The sequence below is a fragment of the Juglans microcarpa x Juglans regia genome, chromosome 4D (genome assembly GCF_004785595.1).
Source record: "Juglans microcarpa x Juglans regia isolate MS1-56 chromosome 4D, Jm3101_v1.0, whole genome shotgun sequence".
NCBI lineage: Eukaryota > Viridiplantae > Streptophyta > Magnoliopsida > Fagales > Juglandaceae > Juglans > Juglans microcarpa x Juglans regia.
The window spans coordinates 31,361,561-31,388,564 of record NC_054600.1 but is presented as its reverse complement, the minus strand read 5'-3'; the positions used below and the strand labels follow the sequence as shown (position 1 = coordinate 31,388,564).

General features: G+C 36.1%; 6 protein-coding genes across 6 annotated transcripts; 1 reads left to right on the top strand and 5 right to left on the bottom strand.

The window, feature by feature from the left end:
* Positions 1-4,788: 4,788 nt before the first annotated feature.
* On the bottom strand, positions 4,789-6,379 carry LOC121261016 (probable xyloglucan endotransglucosylase/hydrolase protein 23). Its single transcript, XM_041163149.1, has 3 exons — positions 5,792-6,379; positions 5,479-5,672; positions 4,789-5,370 (listed from the first exon to the last, which is right to left on the bottom strand). The coding sequence occupies exons 1-3, from the start codon at positions 6,071-6,073 to the stop codon at positions 4,968-4,970; spliced, it is 879 nt and encodes a 292-aa protein (XP_041019083.1). The 5' UTR covers positions 6,074-6,379; the 3' UTR covers positions 4,789-4,967.
* Positions 6,380-7,860: 1,481 nt separating this feature from the next.
* Positions 7,861-9,178, bottom strand: LOC121261014 (probable xyloglucan endotransglucosylase/hydrolase protein 23). The gene is made up of 3 exons (XM_041163146.1): positions 8,802-9,178; positions 8,512-8,705; positions 7,861-8,405 (listed from the first exon to the last, which is right to left on the bottom strand). Exons 1-3 carry the CDS (start codon positions 9,078-9,080, stop codon positions 7,997-7,999), a joined length of 882 nt encoding a protein of 293 aa, XP_041019080.1. The 5' UTR covers positions 9,081-9,178; the 3' UTR covers positions 7,861-7,996.
* A 2,159-nt stretch (positions 9,179-11,337) lies between these two features.
* On the bottom strand, positions 11,338-12,711 carry LOC121261015 (probable xyloglucan endotransglucosylase/hydrolase protein 23). The gene is made up of 3 exons (XM_041163147.1): positions 12,304-12,711; positions 12,002-12,195; positions 11,338-11,911 (listed from the first exon to the last, which is right to left on the bottom strand). Exons 1-3 carry the CDS (start codon positions 12,595-12,597, stop codon positions 11,512-11,514), a joined length of 888 nt encoding a protein of 295 aa, XP_041019081.1. The 5' UTR covers positions 12,598-12,711; the 3' UTR covers positions 11,338-11,511.
* Positions 12,712-19,702: 6,991 nt separating this feature from the next.
* On the bottom strand, positions 19,703-21,112 carry LOC121261010 (xyloglucan endotransglucosylase/hydrolase protein 22-like). The gene is made up of 3 exons (XM_041163143.1): positions 20,710-21,112; positions 20,413-20,606; positions 19,703-20,339 (listed from the first exon to the last, which is right to left on the bottom strand). Exons 1-3 carry the CDS (start codon positions 21,001-21,003, stop codon positions 19,937-19,939), a joined length of 891 nt encoding a protein of 296 aa, XP_041019077.1. The 5' UTR covers positions 21,004-21,112; the 3' UTR covers positions 19,703-19,936.
* A 924-nt stretch (positions 21,113-22,036) lies between these two features.
* Positions 22,037-23,371, bottom strand: LOC121261011 (probable xyloglucan endotransglucosylase/hydrolase protein 23). Its single transcript, XM_041163144.1, has 3 exons — positions 22,983-23,371; positions 22,695-22,888; positions 22,037-22,589 (listed from the first exon to the last, which is right to left on the bottom strand). The coding sequence occupies exons 1-3, from the start codon at positions 23,274-23,276 to the stop codon at positions 22,190-22,192; spliced, it is 888 nt and encodes a 295-aa protein (XP_041019078.1). The 5' UTR covers positions 23,277-23,371; the 3' UTR covers positions 22,037-22,189.
* A 2,109-nt stretch (positions 23,372-25,480) lies between these two features.
* LOC121261013 (probable xyloglucan endotransglucosylase/hydrolase protein 23) lies at positions 25,481-26,858 on the top strand. The gene is made up of 4 exons (XM_041163145.1): positions 25,481-25,891; positions 25,970-26,163; positions 26,269-26,709; positions 26,753-26,858. Exons 1-3 carry the CDS (start codon positions 25,592-25,594, stop codon positions 26,654-26,656), a joined length of 882 nt encoding a protein of 293 aa, XP_041019079.1. The 5' UTR covers positions 25,481-25,591; the 3' UTR covers positions 26,657-26,709; positions 26,753-26,858.
* The last annotated feature ends 146 nt before the right edge of the window (positions 26,859-27,004 follow it).

Below are 27,004 nucleotides of genomic sequence, written 5' to 3'. Positions count from 1 at the left end.
CACACACAGAGCAAAGCAATTAGAACAAGCGTCTGCTATCTCCCACAGTACTCGCTACTCCCTGAGCGTGCCATATTTATTAAAAAATTAAAGTAAATTAGTTTTTTTCATAACAATTAAAGTATTAGATCTATAAAAGAATCTTAAAAAAAATTTACCATTTGGATAGGAACATCATATATATCAGATTGATTTTATAATTTATCAAGCATTGTTCATAATAATTTTAGCATAAATCTATTATAAAAATTAAATATTAAAAATTAAGTGACAGATTGTTGAAAATAAGGAGGTTAAGAGCATCTCTATTGGATTCTCTAAAATCACTTTTTTCTTATAATTTGAGGAAAAATTTAAGAAATACTCTCAAAACCTTCCTCCATCCGAATTCTTATTTTAGTAAAAAGATTTAGAGAATGAATAGTGGTTCCGGAATTACTATTCATTATTCCCTAAATCACTTTTATCAATATTTTATTCATTTCAATTAAATTAATTATTCTTCTAATTATCTACACTTTCTCTCATACTGATATTTGTTGTAGTTTTAAATAATAATTTTAAAAATAATTTAAATAACTATGAAAATATAAAAAAATAATAATTTTAAAAATATTAAAAATAATTTAATTTTTTATTTAAAATATTCAGTAGAGTAATAGTTCAAAACATAAAACAAATATATTTAGTAGTTAAATTTGTAAATGAAAGTGAGAAAAAAGTAATAAAGAAATATTATTTTAATAGAATAGAAAATTGATAGGAAATAAAATGTAGAAGGATTTTAAATGATGAGTAAAATTTTAAAAAATATACTTTTTAACTAAATCATAAGAAATTTTATAAGAAATCTAATGAGAATGCTCTGAGTACCAGGTACAAAGTTTTGAAGGGGCCGGGGAACTGAAGCATGTTGATCGGAAGTTGAACCCATATGAATTGAAGCATCCACAAGCATTTGAGAGTAGCCATAATCAGCAGGCCGATAGGGATACAATCTTGTACTACTTGCACCAGCTGCTTGGTCAACAATGCTATAACGAGCTTCATGATCAAGAAGGCTAGAACTAGAAGGAGGTCGAGTACTACCCGCATCAACTTGGCAACCAATTCTATAATTAAAAAGCTGAGAAGAAATTCCCATGTATCCATCGTGCAGCTTGATTTCCGGAAAGATATTTGGAAAATTGAAGTGATCTGCCAGTACAGGAAGGTGGTAGGTTTTGGTCGGCAATGGAGTTGGAGGGAGGTTTTCGTACACGTGATGATGACTATGTAACCGGCCTGCTTGCTGTATTTGACCTATAGAATAGCCGGGAGATTGCCTGTAGTACTGGAACATCTCCAGCTGATGATCCCTTGGTTTTAGAATTCTCTCTTTCATATCCGTGGGAGAAATATTTATGGGAGATCTGTCTAATGCCTCAGATCTTGAAATAATATTACCAAGATGGTCGACGAAATTACCAGCTGGTACTAATTCCTCTCTCATAGCTCGATAGGCAGTGCCATAACTTTTCAGCTTACTGTTTGAATTTCCACTAGATATATTCGAATCAGGCTCGCCATGTAATTCCTCTTGAATCACCGCAGCGCTTTGCTTCTTCAGTATATTTCTATATTTCTAGATCGGTACAAGGAATAAAAAGAAGCTAGATAGATTTAGTTAGACTGTCATCGAATTGTCAACTTAGCCATATACAAATTTCTACAGTAATAAGAATCATTGATCTTTGCCAAGAATATACGAACTACATAGCTAGTAGTCAAGGTCTGAACTCACCTGAAGATGGCTAGCAACATTTTCCCGAGTGAGTCCAGGAACATTCATGGTTCTGAGTATCTTAATTGGTACTGCATCTGTGAATATCAGAAAATCATAAACAGTAAGTTTATGAGGCATTCGAGAAATTAAGTACCGACCATATAATATATATATATGTATGTATATGTATGTATGTATGTATGTATCTTGCGTTGAAAACATTAGTACAGATGCGTGTGATGTTTGTGTTGTACGACTTACCACCCTGATCTCCTAGTTCCTGAATAGCATTAACAAATTTGAGATGTAGATCGGGGGTCCAGGTAAACCTTGTTTTCTTCCTCGCAGAGAAAAGACTCTGAGACTGATCAGTGTTAGTTGTCTCATCTTCTTCCCTTTTCAGTTTGACATTAACTGTTTTCGTAGGCAATGATTTTCGATCTGTTATTTCTTTCGTAATGCAAGATTGATCATGAGGATTACTAACTTTTTTCCTGTAGACATGTTGCCATATGTTCCTCATCTCCTGTAGTCGAAGAGGTTTCAACAAATAGTCTCGGGCCCCATTAGTTACACTCCTGCTTATATTTGCCAAATCATCATTTGCAGACACCACTGCAGACGTTTCAAATTTACATTAATCAGACTAACAATTAAGTTCATCGACAATAGGTGCAGTGTCTTTTAAGGTAGTACTGATCTTGACGTACGGATACGTGTTATTTACAACCTATCGATCATGATACAATGCCATACCACTAAACATTAATGCCCACACAAAAGTTTTAATGCGATGCATGGCTTATTGTAATAGGTTGTCAATACGACGTCATTCGTACGTACTTAATTCTAAACTAGTTTTTCTTCGTGCACATGCATATATATGCTCCAAGCAAATAAAGAAAGGTAGCGGGATCATGAGTTTAGATCTTACTAATTACAGGTATATCCATTTCAATGCCTATAATCTGCAAAAGCTTAAACCCGTCGATATCCTGCCTGACGACATCGGTAATCACAATATCAAATTCGTCTTTATTCTCTCTTAACATTCGAAGAGCTTCTTCTGCTTTAGTTGTCGCCCTAACTACGTACAAAAACAATATATCGTGTTCATGAGAAGCTCTGCGTGAGCGATCGATTGCTTAAATATCGAACAAATTAAAGGAAGTATCAGGACTTTATGGTGTATATATATATTTATAAACCTCCTCAAGAAAGCTAAATCCATTGATTATATTAATTTGCAAGTACGAAATATGATAGTATCAGGGCGTATGATGCAAGTAATTATTCGTCACTACTCTAACGCAGTACTTGAAGAAATTCGAACTATAACGAACGAAATTAAGCACATTCATACAACTTTAGCTGGTGAAGAAGAAAAACCAAACTACCTAAAAAAACAATATTAGAACAGCACATGGGAGCGTGATAATTAAAATATAGGGAAAAAAGGGCATACATAGATACATAGACACGAATCGGAACATCGTCCCTTGGGGCCGGCTATCGAATAAATATATATATCAAGCAAAAATAATTACTCAAAATGAACCAACCTTTGTATCGACATATTTCAAGTAAAGCGACTAGATATCTGAGGCAGACTGAGTTTGCATCAATCGCAAGGACTCGCATGCCGACCGGAAACTGGTCTCCATCACTGTTTTCTGTCACCAGAATATCACCCAGCTTGTGTTTATCCTTTGTTGACATAACAAAACCCTAGCGAGATACTGCACCAAGATTGTAAGAGGTTTGGTAATTAACCCGAAGATCGCAATAAAATTTCAGGATTCGGGAAAATAATGTCGCGGTATCCTGTATATATTAAGATTAGTGGGTTTATAGGCGTGTCAGAGGAAATTGTTTCGGAAGTACGTGAAAGGTATAAGCATGAAAGGATCCCTATAATTACGGGAAATAAATCGAATGAAACTCGTTAATCAATTAGGAAAGAACGGACCACTAGCTAGTCTTTTAGATCAGGAATTTTACCGACTCGGAGGTCGGTTTCCTCGACGCTAGACAAGGGTACGAGCCGAAGACACGGCACGCGATATCATGTCCCAAACATCTACAATAGTACTTGGAAAACCTAGCTAGTTACATCGACTATGCATGGTTAATTATTCTTAAACGTCGTCTAAAATGATTTTGTTTAATTTTCCAAAAAATACGATCTCTGCGGCCAGCTATATATATAGGCCTTAATTAAATTCATATAGCAAGTTGGGTTAATTAATGAACATTTGAATCAATGATCCAATCTTTGAAGTGACTCGAATTAACTAGCCAATTGATCGATGAAATTCATCAAACCAAAAACCACAGTTGCATATATATATATATATATATATATATATATATAAAATCAGGGGAGAAATAAAAAAGCTAGGTCGTATATAAAGCATATACTGATTAATGGTTGATGTTGTATTCAAGTCAATTACTGAATTAAGTTATGTTTTTTAATAGGCAAATAATATAAGATCTTTAATTTCATTCAATTTAATTTAACGTAGTTTCGAACAATTGCCATGTTGGTGCATGAATTAATTAATTAGCTAGGGCTCGTGAGGATCGAGGAAAGACAGAGACTACAATTATATGGTACCCGGTCGCTTAAAAGAAACTGGAGGACTCATCGGCCTTAATGAAATTGTAGTAAGGTTAACTGTGTCAATTCATTGGTTCTAATTAATTAAACAAATCATTAGGATTCTTCATGTATAATTATATGATTCACCGACGTCATAATTTAGAACTAGCTAATTAATTTTCACCCGGACCGATATTTAGCATGCAATATGTAATTTTGAGGGACCAATCAAATTTTGCCATCTAGCTAACGATTTAATCTCTAGATCAACTGCATGTTAGTAAATTGCATAAATAACATTGGAATATTAATATGGTTTTGATTCTCTGCTAGCTGTATGATGATCAGCACATTAATCTTGCTGTACGTTAATATGGAAATTGAAAGTTTTTTCATTAATTGTATATATATGTACGCATGATTATTATATAACACGTACGTAAACTGTAAAAACAGGCCGAGTTTATTGGGGGATATTCGACATGATATTGTGAAAAAAGAAATTAAAAGAAGTAAGGAATTATGGAAATCCAAAAAAAGAGCAAAACTTCAATTTAGGCTTCGAACTAGACGTACGTACGAAGCGCAGCGTTCCAGCTAGTAGTCGGTAGAAATATAACATTCTGGGGGCAACCCTTGAGGGAACCGCTCTATGTCTTGGCAGTAGTTGTAGATCCTGTAATTGTCCTGAACCCATTTGAGCTTTTCCTGATCACTGTAATCAAGCGTTTGCCAAAACCAGCCTCCCCTTGTCCCTGAAGTAGTGCAAGAAGTAGTGGGACCCCAATATGAAACACAAGCATTACTGTCACTGAAATTCCTATAGGAAGCATTGAAGGGTGCTTGGGTCCAATCTATCTTCACAAGTCCACCTCTTGTTGCCCAGTTATCAGCATTCCAAAGACTGGAGTATAATTTCATTGGCTGGTATGTTGGGAATGGGATACCCATCCATGCTAGGTTCTTGAACTCTCTGAGGGGAATGCCATCCACATAAAAGCTAATAAAATATAGAATTAGATAGAGATCAAAAAGAAAACTTAATACGCATATCAGTATAATTAATAATGCAGGTAGGCTTTCAAGATCATGTGTTCTTAGTTCTTACACAATGCGTTGGGGATTCCAAAGGATGGTATAGGTGTGGAAATCTGCAGTGGGATCAAACCAGAGGTAGAATTGCTCTTCTCTGTTGCCCTTGCCTTGAGAAAAGACGTTAGTGTGGAGGATGTATGGATGACCACTTAAGTTCCCGAGGAATTCAAAGTCTATCTCATCATGGTATTGCCCTTGTGAGGACAGCTGAAACCACACATGTATACGACATGATCATGAGTATCTTCAAAGTCATTAATGGAACCGGATGAAAGAAAAGGTGGCAAAAACACAAACACAAACGAAACAAAATGAAGGAGACTTACATAGTAGGCAGTGACGGTGCCAGCAGAATTGCCAGGTACAAGTTTGATCTGCATATCAATCTTTGCGAAAAGATACTTCTTGTTGGACTGGAAGGCCGAGCCAGAGATTTTGTCGAGAGAAAGAGTAAGAAGGTCTCCATTGTTAAGTATCTTGGCTTTATCCTCTCCCCAGGTTATGCGAAAGTCATCGTAAAAGTGACCGGCAAAAGCAGCCACCAAAAAGCAAAACAGAAGAGAGATTTGCAGTCGGCCTGCAGAAGCATTTGAAGCAATGACACCCATATTTGATGTTCTACGGCCTAAAAGCAATTGGAATATATAGAATATTAATACATATACCACCAAGTAATATGTGGGATGGTAGAGACTTGGATGGTTTTAAGCAAGCGAAAAGTGAGCTGTAAAGTGGATGGTTGTGGCAGCAACGTAAAGGGTTAGTGGGCTACCACGAACTTGGGTCCTCCAATACACACCCACCTTCCTTCCTTCCTTCCCATTGCTTATTAATTTAATCAATTGTTATCATATTCATAGCAGGTAGTTTTAGGGGAACTCATCGAACTACAATTTCCCTTTAATTCGCTCTGTCCGAATCGCATAGGGAAAATAATAATACTTTTTATTTAATTCGGGCTTGGGTTTGGTATGTATTTAAATATTTCTGGTCTGCGTCTAAAAATATTGTCTAGTGTTTATGTAAATTGACTTGATGAATCATGATGGTGCAAATAACAGGGGCCTAGGCATGGATTCGTAAAGGAGATCTGTGGTAGCACTGTGTTTTTGTTCCAACTTCTTTCAATAACTATGTTTTGTTGCAATCATGCTTTGAAAACTATGGACGACTACGGGCCACATGGCCCACTTTGAATGCGCGTCAGGGCTCAAAAGGTCAGAGCATGGCCCAGGCAATACGGAACTGACACATTGCAGAGATTAGTTTTGGATTGGACTTGGGCTTTTAATGATTTTGTACAACTTCAACCAAAATGAATTATCCAAAAAAGTAAATTAATTATCCAAAAAAGTTATTTCAAATACGAATAGGAAGATTTTATGAAAATAAATTTATAAATTTATGTAATTTTATAAGATATATTAGAATTATTTTATAATAAAATAAATTTATGATATATTAGAATTATTTTATAATAAAATAAATTTTACAATCTATAAGATATATTAGAATTATTTTATAATAAAATAAATTTATGATATATTAGAATTATTTTATAATAAAATAAATTTTACAATCTAATATATTACATCAAATCATATTAATTTATAAATTTATTTTTATAAAATTTTTTTATGACTAAAATATTTCTCTTCAAATATTTATTGAACTCTTGAAAAATAAGTCTCAATAATTTTAGGATTTTAAAGCCAACATAATTTGGACCAACAGAAAATAAATTATCTTAAGACTCACATCACAGTATCTCTATAGTACTACTATTTTCTGTTTTGATTTTTTTTTTATCAAAACAAACTAATACAATTATAGGATCACACCTTTTTAAAAAAAAAAAAAAATCATGAATTTTAATATTAAAAGTTCTCTATGAAATTCCATTATTCCATTTAAACAAAATGAGTTAATAAGGTCCGTTTATTTTTAGAGATAAGATAAGTTGAGATTAAAGTTAAAAAATTTAATAAAATATTGTTTAAATATATTTTTTAATATTATTTTTATTTTACGATTTAAAAAAATTAAATTATTTATTTTATTTTATATTAAAAATTAAAAAAGTTATAATAATTAAATAAAATCAGGTGAGATGTTTTCTAAAAACAAAACATTACCTAAGAGAAGTTTATTTTTTAAGAGTTCAGAGCTTACTCTCCATGTGTTTAGGCTATCCTGAACATATCAAACATCAATACAAGCATACAACTGGCTGCACTGTTATAAGAACGAAATTAAACAGTTAAATGGCACATCACTTTTCTTTTTTTTTTTTTTTTTGAAAATAAATGGCACATCACTTCTACTTCGTAATGCTTATATTTGATGTCACAAATATAGAAAATAATCGCTTTTGATGTATTTCAAACAGTAAAACTGACATCCAAACTCTGTTTCGGTGATCCATTTTATTGTGTCATTACAACCACAATGAGTGAAATAATTGTGTTTCTCAAATTTCAGAATCGAATATATGACAAAAAAATGGCAACAGCTCTACAATATTGTGGTATTTAAGACTCGCTGGTGGCTGTGCACTCTGGAGGAAGACCTTGAGGAAATCGCTTTGCGTCCGTGCAGTAGTTGTAAATCATGTAATTCTTCTGCACCCACTTGAGCCTCTCTTGGCTTGCCGAGTCCAGCTCTTCGGAGAGCCAAGCATTGGCAGCGGAGGTGGAAGGTGAACTTGAGCCGCAGGAAGATGCCCCAGAAGACCAAACACAAGCATCCGCATTGAAGTTCCTATAGGAAGCAGTAAAAGGAGCTTGTGTCCAATCTGTCTTGACTAGTCCACCCCTTGTGGCCCAGTCATCAGCATTCCAGAGGCTAGAGTGTATCCTCATCGGCTGGTTTTTTGGGAATGGAACGCCAATCGACTCATGGTTCTTGAACTCTCTAATGGGAGTGCCATCCACAGAGAAGCTGAAAAGCAACGAATGAAAAGTGTCAGTATCATAGCTGGAAGAAAGGAGTGAGAACATGATGTAGGAACCGATTATGGGTTATGGGATTGGATTTTTGTGCTTACATTATGCGTTGGGGGTTCCAAAGAATGGAGTAGGTGTGGAAGTCAGCCGTGGGGTCAAACCAAAGATAGAATTGCTGCTCTCTGTTGCCTTTGCCTTGTCCAAAAACATTTGTGTGAACAATATAAGGTTCGCCGCTTACGTTGCCCAAGAATTCGTAGTCTATCTCATCCCACAACGACCCTTCTGAGCGTAACTGCAATATCCGAGCCATTTGTTAACAGATACAGCCGTGAAATGATCATGTACGTAGTATTAAGATAAAGCAACAAATATATGAACAAGAACATACGTAGTAGGCTGTCACGGTGCCAGCGGAATTTCCAGGGACAAGCTTGATTTGCATATCTATCTTACCAAATAAATACTCGTTCTGGGAGTTGAAACCAGAGCCAGAGGCTTCGTCAAGGGAGAGAGTAAGAAGGTCGCCGCTGTTGAGTATCTTGGCACGGCCATCTCCCCAAGTAATGTAAAAGTCTTGATTGAAATTACCCGCAAAAGAAATCCCCACAGAGCTGACCAATGCCAGGATTAGCAGAGCAGTTGAACAAAGTGAAGAGAAAGAAGACATCGGTAATTGGTATTTGATTCTATAGCAAAAGAATCGGAGGTACAAAAAGTAGAGCAGGGAAGCTTTGGTTTGTTTCTTGAATAGATGAGACTGATGCACCAAAGGCCAAGTGCCACGCCATTTATAGGGGTGAAAAAGAGGACAGAGACAAAAAAAGAGAAAAACGAAGGGTTGAGAAGGTTCCTTGCCGCGTGGTCTAAGTAGGGTTTGCGTTAGGGATATTAGTAGTGAATAGTGAGAACAGCTGGACATTGACTCTGCTTTTTTCCGCCATAGCCATCACGAGAGCCAGATGGGTTCTGTGTCGTCTCACTCTCATTGGTGATTAATATCCAGCCGGCACACGCGTTTTAGAGCCTAAAACGAACACGAAACTTTGAAGTTGCTTTGCCTAATGCCTTGTGCGTGTGGGCTCACTTTACTGCCTCTACCAACTTCTCCATTATGATCAGTACGTGAAAGTGTCAACAACTTTCCCATATTTGTTTCAAGTACTTAACTTTTTCTTCATCTTCTGAGGTGGTATGCATGGTATGATTGTATCCCCTGTTATCAAAAGCCATGATATGGTCGCATGAGAAATTTTCACGCATTGGTTAGTGGTTGTAATACCGCGTGACTTGATGATGTTGGAGACCATTTGTTCACCGTCGAATCCATAAAATAATATAATTTTTGAAATAAGGGTTTTGTTCTTTTCAAGTTAGGTTGTGATAATTTAGGTCTTATGTGTAATCTGAAAGGTCATTTTAATAAACCTTATCTAATTTAGAATATTAATTAATATTTGAGCCACTTCCACTGACTCTATCTTTTTAGCGTCTGATTTAATCTATTATTATTATTATTATATTATAATTAATAATAATAATAATAATAATAATCACTTTTAGATTACATTCGGGCATCGCGCAGGTACTCAACTAGTTATGATATCAAATGGAGTCATTTCTTTCCTCTTCCAACATTTTTTCGAGATTAAATCGTATACACTCCCCTATATGTGACGAGTAAGAATACTATTTCTAACTTTAATTCTTTCATTAATTGGGACATCGATCGATATTTTTCAAATATAAATGATAAAACAATAAAATATAAATTACTATATTAAATATTTTTCAAAATTTTCAATAAAAAGAGGCTTTATTTAAATTATTTAAATAAATTTTTTATTTATATCTAATACAACAATTTAAAATGAGGTCTCATTCTAAATTTTGTGCCTCTAGAAAATATTAATTATTCATTTATTAAATTTAGTATCATCGGGTCTTGCACACATTGAAAAATATAAAAAATTATTTAAACTCTTATTTAATAAAATAGTTTTTATATTTTCTAAAAACATTAACATAAAAAATATCTTCACTTTAAAATTTGGAGCCTTGTATAGGGTGGGGCCTAGGAACCTAAAGGGATGTAGATACTTAGAAAATGAGATGAGATGAGATAAAAATTTTGTGAATAATAATAAGATCGTTTATAAAAAGTAGTGAGATGGTTTGACTTAAGTATTTATTGAATTTTGAGAAATGAAAGAGAAAAAATTGAATTAAAAATATTATAAAATTAAAATATTATTTTTGTTTTATAATTTGAAAAAGTTAAATAATTTTTTGTGTTTAGTTTAAAAGTTTAGAAAATTTGTAATGATTAATTTGAAAAAGTTGTAATAATTAGTTTGAAAATATTTGTATTCGAGTAATATTTGTGATGAGATGAGATGAGATAGAAACTATTTTCAAACAAGCCCTAAGTGATGTTACCCTTGAACCGCCCTGAGCGTATTAAAGTATTCTCAGAATAATTCACTGTTATTTATTATTTTATTATTATTTATTATTTACTTTGCACTACTATTTAATATTTTATTATTATTTTTTTTATTAATTTTTTACTATTAATCACAAAATACCTGATAATACCTCGCTACCCAAACTCACAAGCGTAAGACATGTATGCATTTTCCTTGCAATTTATTTGCTGACCAAGAAAGCGTATACTCTCCCCTAACCTACTGAAACCGTCCGGACATTGTAAAATACTAAAACTATTGTATGGCATAAGATCATCCTATTAAATGTGATCGAAGGAGATCGCTTTTCTTTCTTTAATTTGTCTCCCTTTTGTTTTAAAAAAGGAGCTCATTTTTTGGTCAAGATTCAAGAAGATGGATCTATCGAAATAAATTTGCTATATTTTTATGCCAATTTAGTGTTGGAAGTTCCCAGTCACAAATAATGGCTGCTGCATATCAAAGTTCAAACTCATTGACCGTATTCTTGTAATTAATAATTCAAAAGGAAATTATTGCCATTTCAAACAATAAAAATAGTGACTTGTTGCTTATGTGAAGATAAAATTACAAGAAAATAAAGAATTTCACATTTCAAAAGAGAAAAATAAAGTCAAATAATCTGGCTTTTATCTAGGACGAATTGGTGGCAGTGCATTCTGGAGGGAGACCCTGGGGAAATCGGTTTGTGTCTCTGCAATAATTGTAAATCATGTAGTTCTTCTGGACCCAATTAAGCCTTTCTTGACTCGTGGAATCCAACTCCTCTGAGAGCCAAGCATCGTTACTGGAGGAGCTTGAACTGCAAGATGACGCCCCAGAAGACCATTTACAAGCATTCGCATTGAAGTTTCTGTAGGAGGCAGTAAAGGGAGCGTGCGTCCAGTCAGTCTTGACAAGCCCACCTCTTGTGGCCCAGTCATCGGCATTCCACAGACTAGATTGTAACCTCATCGGTTGGTTCTTTGGGTAAGGAACACCAATCGACTCCATGTTCTTGAACTCTCTAATGGGAGTGCCATCCACCGAGAATCTAAAAAAAGAAGAGAGAATTTGGTTAATGAAGTTGAAGAAAGTAGAAAAAATATCAAATACTTGGAAAATTAGAAGGATTAGAAGTTACATGATGCGTTGGGGATTCCAGAGGACGGTGTAGGTGTGGAAATCAACAGTGGGGTCGAACCAGAGGTAAAACTGCTGCTCTCTGTTGCCTTTGCCTTGGCTGAATACATTAGTGTGGACAATGTAAGGATCGCCACTTAGGTTGCCCAAGAACTCGAAGTCTATTTCATCCCACAATGACCCTTTTGATCGCAACTGCATGTATGTGCAGATATTAGCATATCAACATGCACAAATTCGTGAGGCAATTATTGGCCACAACTATGCGTGCGTGCCTCTATGTGTGTGTGTAAAGGGACTTACATAGTATGCAGTGACAGTGCCAGCAGAGTTTCCAGGAACAAGCTTGATTTGCATATCAATCTTCCCGAATAAATATTCATTTTTAGATTGAAAACCTGAGCCAGATACTTTATCCAGGGAAAGAGTTAGAAGTTCACCATCGTCGAGTATCTTGGCGCGGCCATCTCCCCAAGTGATGTCAAACTCTTGGTTGAAGTTAGCAGCAGAAGCAACCATTAAAGAGCATACCCAAATGGAAAACAGAACCATTAATGAACTACTTGAAGTAGAAGTAGAAAGCGAAGCAGAAGCCATGAGTGCAAGGCGATGGAAGAGAACTAGGTGGTGAGTAAATGTCTTTTTATGATACTATGATGCTTGATGTTTTTGTGATTCTGCGAGTAATGTGCCTTTGGTAGAGCAATATAAATAGGACGAGAGAATATAAGGAAGTAGACAAAAGAAGGAAGCAGGGTGTTTTGGAAAGTTCCTTGATATTTGAAATGATTGGTAGGAGTTATAATGGGTGAAAATGTGGGTTGTAAATGGGCTGGCTGTGACATAAAATATGGGCATGGGGCCAAGTAGCCAGCCTTGACACCTACCGACGACTGGCCAAACAGGGGTGCCACCACGCTTCTCATGATTATCCAACAACGCGGTTCAAGGCAGATCGATCGAACAACCACGAAGCTCCGAAGTAGTTGTTCCGTCCGGATACAAAAAATATTTCATTCAACCTCATTTTATAATTATAATTTTTTTAAATTTTTATATAAAATATGATAAATAATTTAAATTTTTTTAAATCTCAAAATAATAATAATATTAAAAAAATATTCTAATAATATTATATTTAATTTTTAACTTTAATTTCAATTCAATTCATTCTAACCTACTATTCAAATCTCACCTCGTCTATCACCGCCTTTGTGCATGGCAGCTCCCACCCACTCTATCAAGTGGGGTTAGCCTTTTATCATACAAAGCGAAATGATTTCTCTCAGGAACTGGGCCCAGTACCAACTCTGCTGAAAAAGTAAAGGCGTTAAAGACAGTAAATCATAATTGAATAGACTGGGTTATAATATTGCCTAAGTTGCCACTGCAATATAAATAAAAAATAAAAAATTGTTAGTTAGCTGGTCGAGTTATTGGAATATCGTGTTCATAAAATGTGTCCATTAATTTGGTGCGTTCTACTTCTTTCAGCTGAAATTCTTTAATTGCAGACAGCTGCATGCCAAGATATTCACCACTATATGATTTCTAAACGTTTCGATTAATTACATTTCACTCCCTCAAATCTTCACTCAATTTATAATATACATTCGAAACTAATAATTACATCAAAGTAGCTTTTCAAACTTTCAAAATTTTCCAACCTCCCTTCTGTCACTACAAGAAAAAAAAGTTTTTCCAACGCTCAAAATCGACACTAATACATACATACCCAAATCGCTGCAGTTCCTCTATTCCGGCAATTTTTTACTCGCTGCACGTTCGACGAAATAAAAATGCCTTTTTCTGATAGATCGCAGCAAAAGGCAAAACTCGCTGGAGAAAACAACTTTTTGCGGCGAATTTTATTCGTCCCAAATAATATCAAAACACGCCGCAAAAGAGCTTGTACGTTTGGTGCAATATCGTTGGAAAAAGTTAAGAGCAACGACTTATATCATCGTAAATAATTCAGAAAAGCGCCGCAAAAATGTTGTTCTTTCCCAACGATATTTTGACATCGTCGCTACTAGGTTTTTTTACGGCAATAATAGTCGCCGTAAATGACGCGATTATTATCACGACGATCTCAGTTTTCGTCGCGTGATTAGCTATTCCTACAGACAAAAAGTCACCGCAATGTGTCTCTATCGCCAAAAAAAATAGTCGCTTCGATTTCACAGGTCGTCGCAATAGTAATTGACGGAAGTGCTGCATATTTGCAGCGCATATAAATCGCTGCAAGTTAGGGAATGTCGGCGATATATTTTCGCTACTAATACTTAATTAGATGTATGTATATGCTTAATTCCAGCGAGTTTGAATTCGCCGCAAAGACGCTTTGGTTCTTCTTTTTTTTTTTTTTTCCATTCGCCATTTTGGCTGGGGTTTGTTGTCACACTTATATAATTAATGTTAGTATAGCACATATTGCACATCTTAACAAAAGCAGGTCAGTCACTAAATATATATATATATATATTTAGTATCTGACCTGAAATAACTTAAATTATGTATTAAAAAAATAATAAACACCACATAGAAATAGGAAACAGAATCAGCTCCTAATCAAATACATTCATTCATCCAAAGTTAATTACATAATTCACATTAAAGTGTCTTATGGGCTACACTAGGGTGTACCAATTGGAATCCCAAACCTACAACTCAACTATTAAATATATGTTCTAAACAATATTATCTGAAAATGTTCACATTCATTCAATATTTCTCAATTGTCCTGCACCTGATCTATCTTTAAAATGGGACATCTACTCAGCTATTTCAATATGCACCTAGGCATGAGGGGTGGGTAGAACGAGCTTCAACACGACTTCAACAATGCCCTTATAAATAAAACTTCTGCATATTTGATATTTTGATCTCTCCAAACTGAAATCTGGCAATGATACACAAAAAAAAATAAAACCGTTACAACAAAATAAACTTCACTACTGTGTATTGTTATAAAAATACCAGAGCAATGATCTTTTCACAAGCAATAAATTGACTAGTCCCCAGGAGGCTATGATTCTACTATACCCCACCCTTTTACGTGGTTTCTGTAAATGTTTCTCTAATGTCACATATTGAGATTTTAAGGTCATTTGGTATTCCTACTAGTGAATTTCTATAAAGATATACACAACTCAGTGTTAGAATCTATTGTGAATTCTCTTACTGTTTGCTTATGGTCTCCTCAAAATTTCTTCATTTCTTCTTACATAAGACTCCACCATTGATTCCCCTCATATGCTCATGATTAAAGTTAGTCAATAGCTACATAATTGAGCCCAAACAGGAGCAAAGCAGAAAATAAATTCATGAAAACAGCAGAGGAAAATAATTCAGCTCAAACCAGTACATTTAATTTCCTGTTCTCTTAACATTTCAACCTCTTATTTTTCATTTTCTCTTCCTTTATTCCATCTCTCCATCTCACACCTTAAGAGGTGACATGAGAAGTACCAAGTGAACTCAAAGGCATAACCAAGAATTATCAGTTCTAAGCAACCAAAAACAGAATCCACAAAAAATTATTGCACATCCAAATGAGATGTCCTTGCTCAAAAAACATATTGCACAAGTTAGGGAAGCACAAAACCAAACTTACAAATAATCTAAAAACTAATAACACCAGCTCACCAAGCAAGTAACATATCTGAATTGTAAAAAAGCTTGCAGAGCATAAAATATATTCATGAAAACAGCAGAGGAATTTTTTCAGCTCAAACCAGTACAATCCTTTTTCCTGTTCTCTTAACATTTCAACCTCTTATTTTTCATTCTCTCTTCCTTTATTCCATCCCTCCATCTCACACCTCAAGATGTGACATGAGAAGTACCAAATGAACTCAAAGGCACAACCAAGAATGACCAGTTCTGAGCAACCAAAAACTGAATCCACAAAAATTTAGCCAATATCCAAATGAGATGTTCTTGTTCAAAAAAGAACTGATTGCACAAGTTAGGGAAGCACAAAACCAAACTTACTAATGATCTAAAAACTAATAACATCAGCTCACCAAGCAAGTAACATATCTGAATTGTAAAAAAGCTTGCAAAGCAGAAAATATATTCATGAAAACAGCAGAGGAATTTTTCAACTCAAACCAGTACAGTCCTTTTCCCTGTTCTCTTAACATTTCAACCTCTTATTTTTCTTTCTCTCTTCCTTTATTTCATCCCTCCATCTCAAACCTCAAGAGGTGACGTGAGAAGTACTAAGTGAACTCAAAGGCACAACCAAGAATGACCAGTTCTAAGCAACCAAAAACTGAATCCACAAAAATTTAGCTAATATCCAAATGAGATGTTCTAATAGAAATTCACTGCACGTGTTATTCATGTGCATAACATTCATTGTAAAGATATAATTTTCATATAATTTATTATCATTAACCATATAAAATATAAAATAATATATGCAATCAATTAATAATAAATCATTAAATAAGTTTTTTTATTAATTTATATATAGTTAATAAATATAAAATAATTTCATTGTGTACATAGATTATTCATACTTACTTGCAACTTAAGTATAAAATAATTTTATATATGGTTAATGATTAATAATTTATTATTAATTGATAACTTATATTATTTTATATTTTATATGGTCAATGATAATAAATTAGATGAAAATTATATATTTGTAGTAAATTTCTGTTAGATTTGATGCTGTTGGTAGACGGAATGGGGGATTGGGAAGTTTTGAAAGTTCAAAGGTCTACTTTGATGCAATTATTAGTTTCGGAGGTACATTATGAATTGAGTAAAAGTTCGAAGGGGTAAAGTGTGTGTAACGACCCAATCCTATATTTTTTAGGGATAAAGTACAGATAAATTTTTTTAAGCTCAATAAATGAGTTAAAGCCCATATGAGAATTATCAGATGATATTTTTTAAACCTAGAGTTAAGGCTCCATTATTATCATTTTATTTTTTAGTTTTTATTTTTTATTTTTTTTTACTCCAAGCACGTGTGTTAGAGTCCAAACACTATTACCATTCTTATTTCTTCTTCATAATAAAACTTCTAGTTACGATTTTATTCTATAAATTTCAAACACGTACGAAATCAAATCCACTTCCATGCACGTACGTTTCATCTTCTTCTTCACTAGGGTTTTCATTGGTCTATATTTAAAGGCTTATTACGTCCAGTCCGAGCCATTATTTCCAGCGTGAACCACTAGCCTCATCCTCAAGCAGAAACCAGCCCCTCACACCCCCAGATTATCACGTCGTTTTTCCCTCCACCGTGAATACAGAAAACAATCGTGTTTCCTAGCTCAGCCCTCCACCTTGAGCCTCTTCCTCCAAGCCGCTCCTCCCTCTGCCATGAATTATCATGGGAAACCAAACCCACATCCAGCCCATTTAACACAACACAAGGACCCCGAATGGAAGCCACCTAACGTGCTGACGCCCTTCATAACGCTGCCCTCCACCACCGTCGCTCAGCCAAGCCAACCACGTCTGGCGATACCCGCCAGCCCACCGCCTAACCAACACACGAACAATACTATGTTTTACTGCACCGAAATAGAGGAAATATCCTCACCCAAACCGAGAGCCACGTTTTGCCACTGTTGGGCCGTGACACCACCGCCAGCAGCAACAGAAGATGCCGGAGATCTAGCCTCCACTGCCCAGCGACGCCCAGTGATGCCCATCACCACCGCCCGAAGCTCCCATGCACGCTGCGTGGTGCGTAAACCTTCTCCCCATAATCTCTCTAAGATTCAGTTTCTCTCTCTCTCATAACTCTCTCTCACTCTCAGTTGCTTAGCCGCCACTCATCGGAGTTGACGCCGTGCCCAGCCACCAGACCCACTGTCGCGACTGCCTTCTTCTTCTCTTGGGGAGCATCACACCACCCAACCCGAATGCATGCAACCCATTCACGCGTAAAACCCAACCCGAATGCATGCAACCCATAAAATCAATTTTAAGTGGGTTAATTAAATTACAAAAATGCCCTTTGTATTGTTTTTCAAAAATACCCATGCCTATTTAGGATTAAAAGATGAGAATATTTTAGTGTTAGGAAGAATCTAGGTTTAGGAAATATAGACTATTTTAGTATTTTAGGTTTTAAATAAAATCACATGTTTAATTAGAAATTTATGCAAATTACGTGTTTATTTTATAGGCGACCGATTACGTGCCAAAATAGTGGATTAGCACTACAAGGTAAATAGCATGATTATATCCTTACACGTATGTATGGTAAATTGCTTGTCTTTTCATAAATAAAAGATAGTATGCATGTATGCCCTTCATTGGAAGCCCATTTTTACGTACCTAAATGCATGATTTTATGTGACAATTATTTCATAAAATTATTTATGAAATGCATAATTTTATGTGAGTTATTACATAAAATTATTTATAAAATGCATGATTTTATGTGACAGTTATTTCATAAAATTATTTATGAAATACATGATTTTATGTAAGAGATTATTCATAAAATTATTTATGAAATGCATGATTTTATGTAAGAGTTATTTCATAAAATTATTTATGAAAAGTCATGATTTTATGTGAGAGTTATGCATAAAATTATTTATGTGTGAGTTAGGCATAAAATTTTTCATGAAAAGTCATGAATTTATATAAGGAAACATGTATCACGATATTTATGAAAGAATGCGATTTCATTTGAAATCTATGATACGATATGACAAGTATGTATGTGATTTCTTTTGAAATCTATGAAATGACAAGTATGCAAGTATAATTTTGATGAAATATGTAACAACCTATGTTATAATATGAAGACGGTACCTATGTGATGGGCATATTGCATTGCCAAGTCGTGCATACTGGTAGTCCACCCAGTATATCTTCCTTATGTATAGATTCCACAACCCGCGGCCACGAGCGGAGTCGGAATCTACTTAGATTCGCTAATCCTAACTCACGGGGATCAACAGTGGGTAACGGTCTATGATAAGTGAAAGATAAGTCCATGTTCATGTTAATTACATATGTATTTGTGAGTATGCACGTTTTTCAAGAAACCTTATGTTTATTATGTTTACTATATGAGGTATTGCTTATTGAGTATTTGACTCATTTAAGTTTGTTTTTATGTTTTTAAACTATACCAGGTGATGACATTTATGAGGATGAGACTGCAGAACAGGACTTGACTCCGGGAGGCGAGGCAGAGGCTTAGATAGATTATGCTATGATTTTTTTTTTCTATGGTTTATAGTTTAAATAAATTATTTTGATAAGCACATGAGACTTCCGTATTTTTTTAAATAAGTGTTTCTGCAGACTTTATTTTGAATTTTTAGTATTTATTAAAAGATGGTTATTTATGAAAATCTTTTACATTTGGCGCTGGTTAAAAAGAAAAGCTTTTAAGTTTAAGTTTAGTAATAACACACTGGCTCCTCGAAAATTTTAAAATGTCTTTTTTTAAGAAGCGGGATGTTACAGTGTGATTAACCCAAACGTTTCTCTTTAAACAAGCCGCCCAAATTATTCCCCCCCCCCCCCCCCAAAAAAAAAAAGAAGGTTTCTTTGTGCCATTTATCGTGGTCATGCATGGTGATTTATTGAACATGGTATGAAATTATATTTCTCTAGTCTCTGAAAGAACGTATATTTTTCATATATATATGGAACAATTATTTTTTTATTCGGCATTTTTAATAGATTGTACTCAAGTTGGGAGTATGGAAACTTGATTATCGAACATTTATTATGAGATAAGACTTAAGAGTACAAAGGCCATCTGCAAGACCGTCGGTAGATTGTACAAACTGTTTTTACAGGATAAATATAGCGTCTAATATCATATATTACATCACGTACGTGGCATATATTACATACTATACAATCCCTTATTTTCTATTGGCTAGAACTAGATTAAGTGCAAAAGCTACACGTGCCAGAACAGATGTTCATTCTAGGATTTGTCGGTGAGTGTGCACTCAGGAGGGATGCCTTGTGGAAATCGCTTTGTGTCTGTGCAATAGTTGTAAATCATGTAATTCCTCTGCACCCACTTGAGCTTTTCTTGCCTAGCGGAATCCAATTCCCGAGAGTGCGGAGCACTGCTGATTGATTTGGAATTTGAAATGCAAGAAGATGTTGCAGAAGACCACACGCAGGCATTGGCATTGAAATTCCTATATGAAGCGGTGAATGGAGCTCGTGTCCAGTCTGTTTTGATCAAACCACCTCTTGTAGCCCAGTCATCAGCATTCCATAGACTGGAGTGTATCCTCATCGGCTGGTTCTTTGGGTATGGTAACCCGATGGACTCCAAGTTCTTGAACTCTCTTATGGGTACGCCATCCACATAGAAGCTAAGATAGAAACCAGATGACAACCAAGAAATTCGATACTTTTAGGAGATACAACAGCTAGATAAGTACTTACATAATGAGTCCTGGATTCCAAAGGATGGAGTAAGTGTGGAAATCTGCTGTGGGGTCAAACCAGAGGTAGAATTGCTGCTCTCTTTCACCTTTGCCTTGACTGTAAACATTTGTGTGAACAATATAAGGATCACCACTCTGGTTGCCTAGGAATTCGTAGTCTATCTCATCCCATGAAGACCCTTCTGAGCGCAACTGCATCATAAAATTAATTGATTCACGTATTAACATAAAGGTCTTAAGGCATGAAGTATAGGAGAAATGAACGGACGGTACATTTGTCTGATAAGGAACCTACATAGTAGGCAGTGACAGTGCCGGCGGAGTTGCCAGGGACAAGCTTAATCTGCATATTGATCATTCCAAATAGATATTCATTCTTGGACTGGAAGCCTGAGCCGGAGGCTCTGTCAAGGGAGAGAGTAAGGAGCTCCCCGTTTCTGAATATTTTAGCGCGGCCATCGCCCCAGGTATTGTCAATGCTTTCGTAGAAGTTACCAGCAGAAGCAGCCGTCAAAAAGGCAACTATGAGATGAACCAGCATCAACACTGCAGGAATTTTGTAACACAACAAACAAGCAGCAGAAGCCATTCCTTAACGATATACAAGAGAGAGATCTAGCGATTTTTGTACGCAGGAAGGCAGTGTTTGATTTATATTGAATAGGAGGCTAGGCGGTGTTGGAACGCTACACTCATCAAGTCCATTCCATGCCGAGGCTAGGCTGAGATGTAGACAGCTGGATGGCATTATATAGAGTCCATTGCCTCTTCAAGTCCGTTCCATGCCAAAGCTTGCCGAATGCTGGACTGGGATTTTCCAGCGCAGCAGTACAATTGGCAGATTTTGGTAACTTCCAGCGGCCTGGCATGTCGAATATAGTTAAACTTCAAAAGTGAAATTTAGCAACAACCATTGCAAATTACCGAATTGTATTAATTACATCTGTCCAAAACTCTACTCTCTTTTGAATGACACTTTACTCTGAGAGGAGAAAATATCCAAATTCCTATCATTCTAATCATTAAATTAGAGAGTCAAATTTCAGTAGATATGAATTCATAATCAACAGAATAATTTAGGGAAATAAAATTCCTTCAAGTTCTTACTTAAACAGTACTTGATGAGCCTAAGTAAGAAAGATAGATATATGAAGTGCATCCTATAATATTTATTACTATCTAACTCTAAGAGATTGGTCTAAGCGGTGAAGGCCTTAGTCTCGAGGTCTTCAAAGTTCAAGATTCAAAACCTCATAGATGCAAACAACCCTTTAAGGGTTATTATGTTAAGGGCTTTGTTTTTGTTAGAATTTAATGCTTCATGAACCGTTATCGGTGAGTTGGAAATTAATAGACGCAAATTACCATCTTAATTATTGCGACCATGCTCTGGGTTTTGTTTTGTTAGAATTTAATGCTTTGACGGTACTTATCGGTAAGTTGGAAATATACACGCCGTCTCAATCATTAAGCTTGCATCTGCATGGCTCTGAAGGGTTGGACTTTTGGAGAATGTCAAGGGACGTGCGTTGCCTCCTCCGTTATGTTTCGACCACTTTTTTGGTTTCTAGTTTCGAAATGAGCATGCATAATTTAAAGTCCGGCTCCTATGGCACAATTACTTAAAATCTTTTACATTCGTCTTGCTTTATTTTATCACACTGAAAATTGTTCATTTCAACAATCAAAATGGCACAGAGAATGTAACGTCGATGAAGTGAAAATGACTTGAGCTTGTAAATAATCCGCGGCCGGCTATGGGTTGTATCCATGCGTCATGCCTTGGTGGTGACATTGCATTCTGGCGGGAGGCCCTGAGGGAATCGCTTTGTGTCCGTGCAGTAATTGTAAACCATGTAATTCGTCTGCACCCATTTCAGCCTCTTTTGGCCCGTGGAATTTAGCTCTTGAGAGAGCCATGCGTTATTGGTGGCATTAGAATTGCTGCAAGAAGACGCACCATTAGACCAGACACAAGCGTTGGCATTGAATTTCCTGAAGGAAGCAGTGAAAGGTGCTTGAGTCCAGTTCGTCTTCACCAGCCCGCCTCTCGTCGCCCAATCATCAGCGTTCCATAGGCTAGAGTACACCCTCATTGGCTGGTTCTTCGGGTAAGGAATGCCGAAACCCTCCAAGTTCTTGAACTCTCTAATTGGCCTGCCGTCTGCGTAAAATCTGGAAAAACAGAGAACGCAGGTAAGCAAAGATCCACCAAAATAAAAACCAATTCATGATGAACTTGTCTTGGAATGCATGTTTGTGATTTAGTTAATCACTTACACAATGCGTCCGGGATTCCATAGCACGGAATAGGTGTGAAATCCAGCTGTGGGGTCGAACCAGAGGTAGAATTGCTGCTCTCTGTCGCCCTTGCCTTGAGCGTACACATTGGTGTGGACAATGTAAGGGTCACCACTCAGGTTTCCCAGGAACTCAAAGTCTATCTCATCCCAAGATGAACCTTCCGAGCGTAACTGCCACATAATTAAAATTTAAAGATATCACGCATTCGTGTAAGCTTCTTGTTAACTAGAATAAGTTAAGCATTATATTGAGCAAGAAACTTACATAGTAGGCAGTGACAGTGCCGGCAGAATTTCCGGGGACAAGCTTTATCTGCATGTCAATCTTTCCAAACAGGTATTCGTTCTTGGACTGGAAGCCGGAGCCGGAGGTTTTGTCAAGGGAGAGGGAAAGAAGCTTGCCCTTGCTGAGTATCTTAGCACGGCCATCTCCCCATGTGATATCAACATCTTGATTAAAGTTAGCAGCAAAGGCAACCATCAGAGAGCCAAACGTGAGAGATGTCAGAACAAGCAGTAGCAAGACATTTGGGTAACAAGAAAAAACAGAGGCAACCATGTTGATCGATGTTTGAGAGAGAAGTGGTTTGCGAGCCACGTTCGATTTCACAAACTGTACTTTCTCGTGTATTTATACCAGTCTTAACATATTTCACAAACGGGAATCTTTTGTGTCCTTTTGAGTTTATTAAACTAGGTGGGTCGGTTGAAGTGGGATTCGAACAGCTGGAACGCAAAAGCACAGACACAGTAGTGGATTAATGGGCTTCATTTTCATAATCATATATATATATATATATTTATATAAGTTTCTCCATTAGCATGCTGCTCTAGGACGGCGGCATTGATCTTCAAGAACAAACTATAAAATAATGACTTCTACCAAGCTGCGCGCAGGTTTCTTCTACAACCAACCATATGCTGCCACGTAAGCAATTACGATTCAGTTGTCTAGATTTCTTGTGGGCAGGGCAGTACTCACAAGTTGGGAGATGAAAAACAACAAAGATGGCTTGGATTTACAGTGTCTGTACGCGAGTGCTTCAAATTTCTTTTAATGATTTGTATTAAGGTCTTAATTTCTCTGCCACTTTCTGGACCTCCACTATCTGATGATTCAGCCTTAAAATATTAATCTCATCATTCTCAGGGCTGATTTTTTTTTTTTTTTTTTTTTTTTTTTTCTATAGGACGATATCTCAATTTTATTGATAAATCTTTACTTGTAACGAAAGAAAACTGTGGCTACATCAAGATCCAAAACTGGAGCTTGACTTGTTCATATGCCAACTTTTTAGAAATCGAAGGGGACTGCCAGTATTTCTCCGATATTTATTTGTAAATTAAATTAAATTAAAATCATATAAAGACTTTTAAGGGATCGATGAGATCAGTGGACTTCCATCTTCATATATATAATCAAGAATATATATATATATATATATATATAACCACAAGAATAATGCTAGTATGCCTATTCAAATTGTCTATTCATTTTGATCGTTCATATATTTATACTTTTTTAAAATATTTAAATATGTTTAAAAAATATTTGAAATAAAAAGTTAAAACAAATATATATAATTTGTACTAGGCACTACAATGAGTAGGCACTTGCAGGCAATAGAGTAGCACCGCTCTTAATCACAAATATGAGCTTAGAGTGTGAGACCATCATTGTTAATTATGAAGATTAATGGAATGTTTTGACATTACAATATTTAAGTTATTTCTAAAATGATAAATCGTTAAATAATAAATACCGATTTATAAATAGTAATGATGAATAATAAATTAAAATGGTTTGACTTCAATCGTGGATTGGTATCGATTAGATTTTGATGGTCAAACGGCTCAAACCAATTTTGGGATTGACAGAAACGAATTTAACTAGCAATCCAACGGAAGAAATTAATTGTCACATTACATATGTTAACTTCATCATCAGGATCAAGATTAAAACAACCGATGATCATAAACATGTAAATAAAGTACGATATCTCACATTTTTTTAGGAATATATGGTGAAACAAAAAGAATTTTTTTTTTTTATTTTTTATTTTTAAACCCAAGCTCTTACTTGGGTCCCTTGTTTCATTTGGCTTAGGGTGGGGTAATCACTCCCAACCCATCTGAATTAAGATTGCAAGAGACCTTGATTCAATTATAGTTAGTATCGAACTCGAAACTGTCTGACCTTGGACACCAGCCCAACTCCCGCTGCTCAAACTCATCGATCGAACCGTTTAGCTTACATACTTCCCTCAAATTGTTGATGATGGGCATATGTGGAAATCCGGATCAATATGGATCTTAAGTTTCTTCTCTCTTTAAGCCCATTACTTCTCAAAAAGTCGCGATTTTTCTACATTGGTATGTGATATCCGATCTCCATTGGGCCTTGGCATTATTCTTTCTGGTTCATGCTGTCTTTCCTAGTGGTGACTCTTGAGTAATAATATTTTTTTTTTTATTCCCTATTTTTCATGCATTTTTAAGTAGGAAAATATAAGAGGTAGGCATGCATGCATGTTCATCTGAACTGGACAGCGGCAAGTACACTGCACTTTCGTCGATTTTAAAATCAGTGCAAAACCGCGTCCTTGTCCATCTCGCTTTCTTTAGACATGTCCGTGTTAGTGCGATTTGATGCCAACAGGCAACAACTGGCTACAGCATGTATAGGGGACTCGACCTCCTTCCTATGGCCTTTCCCATGCTGTCGTCGTAGGTCCTCATTCCCTTGGTATAAAAGCTAGCTTCCAGACTAACGTTAAGCACACCTTTCCTCTTCTCTCCTCAAAACATCACTACTTTACATTACAAAAACTCCAATATTTTTTGTCACACATTAATATAGCACGGTTCGCACTCATGGTTTCTACGTCTTCTTCAAGTGTTTTGTCAATCCTTCTGCTGCCCCTTCTTATTCTTCTTCTTCTTCTTCCATCAATGATCATCACGACCTCGGCTAATCCCTTTCACCAGGACTTTGAAATTACTTGGGGAGATGGCCGTGCTAAGATACTCAACGACGGCGAGCTTCTTACTCTCTCGCTTGACAAAGCTTCTGGTTCAGGATTCCAGTCCAAGAATGAATATCTATTTGGAAAGATCGATATGCAGCTCAAGCTTGTCCCCGGAAACTCAGCCGGGACTGTCACTGCCTATTATGTAAGCTTTACCCGCTACTGATATTTTCTTCCACTTTATCCAAAACTAAATGTTCAATAGCTAACGCATATAACACAGTTATCTTCAAAAGGATCGGCTTGGGATGAGATAGACTTTGAGTTCTTGGGGAATCTGAGTGGCGATCCTTACATCCTTCACACCAATGTGTTCAGCCAAGGCAAGGGCAACAGAGAGCAGCAGTTCTATCTCTGGTTTGACCCAACTGCAGATTTTCACACCTATTCCATCCTTTGGAATCCCCAGCGCATTACGTGAGTATTGCTCCAGTACTTTCCCAACATCTCAATCGTGCATCCCTTCCGTTCCATTTCCTCCCCGTATACACCCTGTATTGACTTTATACTTTCTTATTTCAGCTTCTCCGTGGATGGCACCCCCATCAGAGAGTTCAAGAACATGGAGTCGAACGGTGTACCATTCCCAAAGAACCAACCAATGAGAATATACTCCAGCCTCTGGAATGCTGATGACTGGGCCACAAGGGGCGGACTTGTCAAGACAGATTGGACACAAGCTCCTTTCACTGCTTCCTATATGAACTTCAATGCAGATGCTTGTGTTTGGTCCTCCGGTTCATCTTCCTGCGCTTCTACCTCTAGCAGTAATTCATGGCTGTCACAAGAGTTGGATTCAGCCAGTCAGGAGAGGTTGCAATGGGCGCAGAAGAACTACATGATTTACAACTATTGCAGTGACACAAAGAGGTTTCCCCAAGGCCTCCCTCCAGAATGCTCCACATCCTAGACTAAAAAAATTGTTTAGTAGCCGTGCCAATTCTTTTATTTTTTTTAAGAGCCATTCGATTAATTTGATGTTATCTACGAGACATAAAATAATCTAATTCTTTCATTCTTTTAATATTATATATTTTGAAAGGAAAAACAAAAAAAAACCTCTGATTGTGGTTGATCGATTTTATTGTAATAATAATAATAACTAGTAACTACTGAAGCAGATAATCCCTCAACGTTCTCAGCTATTCTTCCAATTGAAGAGAACTGAATACAGGCTGTGAAGATTAAAGGAGGTCGAGGCACGAGGTAGGGAGGACTCGAGTGGCGCAAGATGTATGCCAAGAGTGGGGTCTTTGCA

Coding starts and splice junctions, on each gene's coding strand:
- LOC121261016 (XM_041163149.1), bottom strand. CDS start 6,073: ATGGGTGTCATTGCTTCAAATGCTTCTGCAGGCCGACTGCAAATCTCT. Junction 5,673..5,791: donor GCACCGTCACTGCCTACTAT/GTAAGTCTCCTT, acceptor GTGTGGTTTCAG/CTGTCCTCACAAGGGCAATA. Junction 5,371..5,478: donor TGGAATCCCCAACGCATTGT/GTAAGAACTAAG, acceptor ATATTTTATTAG/CTTTTATGTGGATGGCATTC.
- LOC121261014 (XM_041163146.1), bottom strand. CDS start 9,080: ATGTCTTCTTTCTCTTCACTTTGTTCAACTGCTCTGCTAATCCTGGCA. Junction 8,706..8,801: donor GCACCGTGACAGCCTACTAC/GTATGTTCTTGT, acceptor CGGATATTGCAG/TTACGCTCAGAAGGGTCGTT. Junction 8,406..8,511: donor TGGAACCCCCAACGCATAAT/GTAAGCACAAAA, acceptor GTTGCTTTTCAG/CTTCTCTGTGGATGGCACTC.
- LOC121261015 (XM_041163147.1), bottom strand. CDS start 12,597: ATGGCTTCTGCTTCGCTTTCTACTTCTACTTCAAGTAGTTCATTAATG. Junction 12,196..12,303: donor GCACTGTCACTGCATACTAT/GTAAGTCCCTTT, acceptor ACATACATGCAG/TTGCGATCAAAAGGGTCATT. Junction 11,912..12,001: donor TGGAATCCCCAACGCATCAT/GTAACTTCTAAT, acceptor TTCTTTTTTTAG/ATTCTCGGTGGATGGCACTC.
- LOC121261010 (XM_041163143.1), bottom strand. CDS start 21,003: ATGGCTTCTGCTGCTTGTTTGTTGTGTTACAAAATTCCTGCAGTGTTG. Junction 20,607..20,709: donor GCACTGTCACTGCCTACTAT/GTAGGTTCCTTA, acceptor TTTATGATGCAG/TTGCGCTCAGAAGGGTCTTC. Junction 20,340..20,412: donor TGGAATCCAGGACTCATTAT/GTAAGTACTTAT, acceptor TTTCTATCTTAG/CTTCTATGTGGATGGCGTAC.
- LOC121261011 (XM_041163144.1), bottom strand. CDS start 23,276: ATGGTTGCCTCTGTTTTTTCTTGTTACCCAAATGTCTTGCTACTGCTT. Junction 22,889..22,982: donor GCACTGTCACTGCCTACTAT/GTAAGTTTCTTG, acceptor ATTATGTGGCAG/TTACGCTCGGAAGGTTCATC. Junction 22,590..22,694: donor TGGAATCCCGGACGCATTGT/GTAAGTGATTAA, acceptor CTGTTTTTCCAG/ATTTTACGCAGACGGCAGGC.
- LOC121261013 (XM_041163145.1), top strand. CDS start 25,592: ATGGTTTCTACGTCTTCTTCAAGTGTTTTGTCAATCCTTCTGCTGCCC. Junction 25,892..25,969: donor GGACTGTCACTGCCTATTAT/GTAAGCTTTACC, acceptor CATATAACACAG/TTATCTTCAAAAGGATCGGC. Junction 26,164..26,268: donor TGGAATCCCCAGCGCATTAC/GTGAGTATTGCT, acceptor TTCTTATTTCAG/CTTCTCCGTGGATGGCACCC.